Raw genomic sequence first — 3,386 nt, forward strand, 5'->3', positions numbered from 1 at the left:
TTGATGTGATGGATGCAAGGTTGTGTGGGGCTGGAAACTACGCCTTATTTTCGTTCCTTACTACGTTCCAATACAAGCCATCAGTGGGCACTGTACTCTACCGTAGTGACGTGACAGATCCCTTCATAACCCAAATGTCTCAAGCGTGAAAATATACCGATTCAAAAACAACGCAATGGCAAAATACACGAAAGGACGGTGTGTGGAGATGTGGGGGAGGGGGCGCTTTAATTCGGGAGTGGGGGGGGGGGGGTCGTTTAAAGCAAGTAAGAACATTTTCCACGTGGAATATGTTGAGAGCCGCTCTTTTTCTTCTTCTTCTTCTTCTTCTTCTTCTTCTTCGCCTTTTTTTTTTTCATGTGCGGCGGAAGGATACGAGGGGAGGGCTACGAGTGGCGCGCATGTGCCGCCCCCTTTTAAGCGCCAGTGAAACTCAGCTGTGAGTCAAACGGTGCTGATGACAGGCTGCGTGTGTATGTGTGGCTCTCCGCATGTCTGCCTGCCTCACACAACCTCACTGGACGTGCTGCTCCCGCCCCATCCCCTCCAACTCCCCCAGGAAGGATTTAATGTTTCGCTCTTGTTGGACTAACTTTTTTGTTTTGTTTTGTGCGGCCGTTGGGATCGAGAGCGCGCCGCGAGTTCTCGTTGGGAACCTTTGAAGAATAAAGGTAAGGCGAGGGAGCGTCACTTGGTTTACGCCGACTCAAACGGCTCGTCTTCGGCACCGGTTTTAATGGACGTTAGTTCACTTTATTTTATTTTTTTGTGTTAGTGTTGGTTTTGCGAGCATTTTTTTATTTTGTTGTTGTTGTTGTGCCACCTGAGCACCTGCTGCTGCTGCTGCTGCTGTGAGCAGCTGCGCCGGGCGTGCACCTTAAGGGCTGATGTTTTGACTGCCCATGTGATAGCCGCAGAACCCGAGCGGAACCAAGAAACCCCACACCCTTGTCGTGCCACGAACCTCTAACCAGGTGACCCCTCCGGTTCTGCCTCTTCTTCTTTCCTCAGCGTTTCTTTGAGGAGAAGGAGGACAAACAGCGACACAATGCCGCAGAATTCCGCCAGCAAAAACGCCGACAATGACTACGACTACGACCAGTCGTATTTCTACTACGACTACGAGGAGGAGTTCTTCCTCCCCTCGCAGCAGCAGCACCAGCCACCGGCGCCCAGCGAGGACATCTGGAAGAAGTTCGAGCTGCTGCCGACCCCGCCGCTGTCGCCGAGCCACCGGCCGTCGCTGTCCAGCCTCTTCCCCTCCACCGCCGACCAGCTGGAGATGGTGACGGAGTTCCTGGGCGACGACGTGGTCAACCAGAGCATCATCTGCGACGCCGACTACCCGGCGAGCTTCCTCAACTCCATCATCCTGCAGGACTGCATGTGGAGCGGCTTCTCCGCCGCCGCCAAGCTGGAGAAGGTGGTGTCGGAGCGGCTCGCCTCCCTGCACGCCGCCCGCAAGGAGTCGGCGGCGGCCCGGGAGCCCACCTCCTCCCCCTCCTCCGCTGCCGCAGCAGCGGGGTGGAAGCTCAATAGCAGCTACCTGCAGGACCTCAACACGGCGGCGTCCGAGTGCATCGACCCCTCGGTGGTTTTTCCATACCCGGTTGCAGAGGCGCCCAAGCCCGTTGCAGAGACGGCGGCACTGAGCAAGGACCTGGGGCTGGACACTCCGCCCAACAGCGGCAGCAGCAGCAGCAGCGACTCTGGTAAGATGCACAGCCCTCTTTTTCTTTCTCTCTCTCTCTCTCTCTCTCTCTCTCCCGCCCCCCCCTTTTTTAAAAAAAACCTAATTAGTAATTTCCCTCTGCTGCGTGTGCATGGCATGTCTCCATAAAGTCTGAATGAGGAGGGCATCTCCATCTCTGGGGGTTTTAATTGCTGTGACGTGTGATCAGAGTGAGAGACACGCTGTCTGTTCCGCCCATTCGCTGTCCAGTGTGCTGTGTGATGAGCTGGGGGGCATGGCTGCAATGTGAGGCGATCAACTGATGTGGAAGCGGCGCTCGTAGCGCCCCTCCCTTCCCCAGGAGGCGTGCAGCATGAATGGAATACGAGCGCGGTTGTAGGGGCAGAGCGTAAGCCACTGACTGACTGACGCGCTCTCTTTCTGTTTACGGTGCAGAAGACGAGGACGATGATGACGAGGAGGAGGAGGAGGAGGATGATGATGATGAGGAGGAAGAGGACGAGGAGGAGGAAGACCAGGAGGAAGAGGAGGAAATTGACGTGGTGACGGTGGAGAAGAGGCAGGCGGTGAAACGCTGCGAGCCCAGCCCGTCGGAAAGCAGGCTGCCCAGCCCCCTGGTGCTGAAGAGATGCCACGTCTCCACCCACCAGCATAATTATGCTGCCCATCCATCCACGAGGCACGAGCAGCCGGCTGTCAAGAGGCTGAAGCTGGAGGGCGGCGGCGGTGGCGGCGGCGGCGCGTCGGGCGGCAGCCACAGTAGGGTCCTCAAGCAGATCAGCAGCAACCGCAAGTGCTCGAGCCCGCGCACGTCGGACACGGAGGACTACGACAAGAGGCGCACGCACAACGTGCTGGAGCGCCAGCGGAGGAACGAGCTCAAGCTGAGCTTCTTCGCCCTGCGCGACGAGATCCCCGAGGTGGCCAACAACGAGAAGGCGGCCAAGGTGGTGATCCTGAAGAAGGCGACGGAGTGCATCTACAGCATGCAGTCGGACGAACAGAGACTCCTGCTGCTCAAGGAGCAGCTGAGCCGCAAAAGTGAACTTTTAAAGCAGAGACTGGCACAGCTGCAGGGCTCGCGAGCTTAATCTGAGTCCGACACTTTTGTTCTTTTTCTAAATGCAATGTTAGGGTGTACAGTGTTCAGCATGTAAATGCAAAAAAAGGATTAAGTTGTTTTGGAATCTTGTTTGATTTCAATGTTGAAACTGCCTCAGTTGAATAATGGGTGGATTAAATATTTAAAAGTTTTATTTTTATTAATAAAATGGAAAAAAAAATGGGACATCTTGTTCAAGTGCCCGACTAAAATATAGATTTTTATGTTTTGTATATAGTTAATATTTCCTAAGAAAAAGTATTTTTGGATCTCAATTGCCTGGTTGTTCAGGCAAAGTGTTTTGTTTTTTTTCATTATGTTCCTAGATTCTTTTTGAAATATATATATAAAAAACGTTTCTTCTGAGACGGTGTCCTTTTCATTCTGGAACAAGCACTTCACGCACACTGGCTTCTTATGTTAACATGCACGTCATTGCAGTGGGAATAGAGATTACAGCTGGGTGCGTTGAGCAAGCCACCTGCTGTGAATCATTGACAGATGAGCTGCTGGCAAAGGACACACGTAAGCTGTTATGGTGCACGTTTTTTTTTTTTTTTTTTTTTTTACTCTCCTACACAATAAAGAGTC

The 3,386-nt window shown here is 53.2% G+C and overlaps 1 protein-coding gene across 1 annotated transcript; it reads left to right on the plus strand.

Moving 5' to 3' along the window:
- Positions 1-422: 422 nt before the first annotated feature.
- Positions 423-3,153, plus strand: myca (MYC proto-oncogene, bHLH transcription factor a). The gene is made up of 3 exons (XM_076047600.1): positions 423-686; positions 1,030-1,712; positions 2,129-3,153. Exons 2-3 carry the CDS (start codon positions 1,049-1,051, stop codon positions 2,782-2,784), a joined length of 1,320 nt encoding a protein of 439 aa, XP_075903715.1. The 5' UTR covers positions 423-686; positions 1,030-1,048; the 3' UTR covers positions 2,785-3,153.
- Positions 3,154-3,386: the final 233 nt, after the last annotated feature.

The sequence above is a fragment of the Nelusetta ayraudi genome, unplaced genomic scaffold (assembly GCF_046127955.1).
Source record: "Nelusetta ayraudi isolate G7.1 ecotype Tasmania unplaced genomic scaffold, CSIRO-AGI_Nayr_v1 ptg000094l, whole genome shotgun sequence".
In the NCBI taxonomy this organism is placed as follows: domain Eukaryota; kingdom Metazoa; phylum Chordata; class Actinopteri; order Tetraodontiformes; family Monacanthidae; genus Nelusetta; species Nelusetta ayraudi.

Bases quoted from the DNA above. Each gene is read 5' to 3' on its own strand.
- myca (XM_076047600.1), top strand. From the start codon at position 1,049: ATGCCGCAGAATTCCGCCAGCAAAAACGCCGACAATGACTACGACTAC. The intron at 1,713-2,128 runs GTAAGATGCACA...TTTACGGTGCAG, and splicing joins CAGCAGCAGCAGCGACTCTG to AAGACGAGGACGATGATGAC.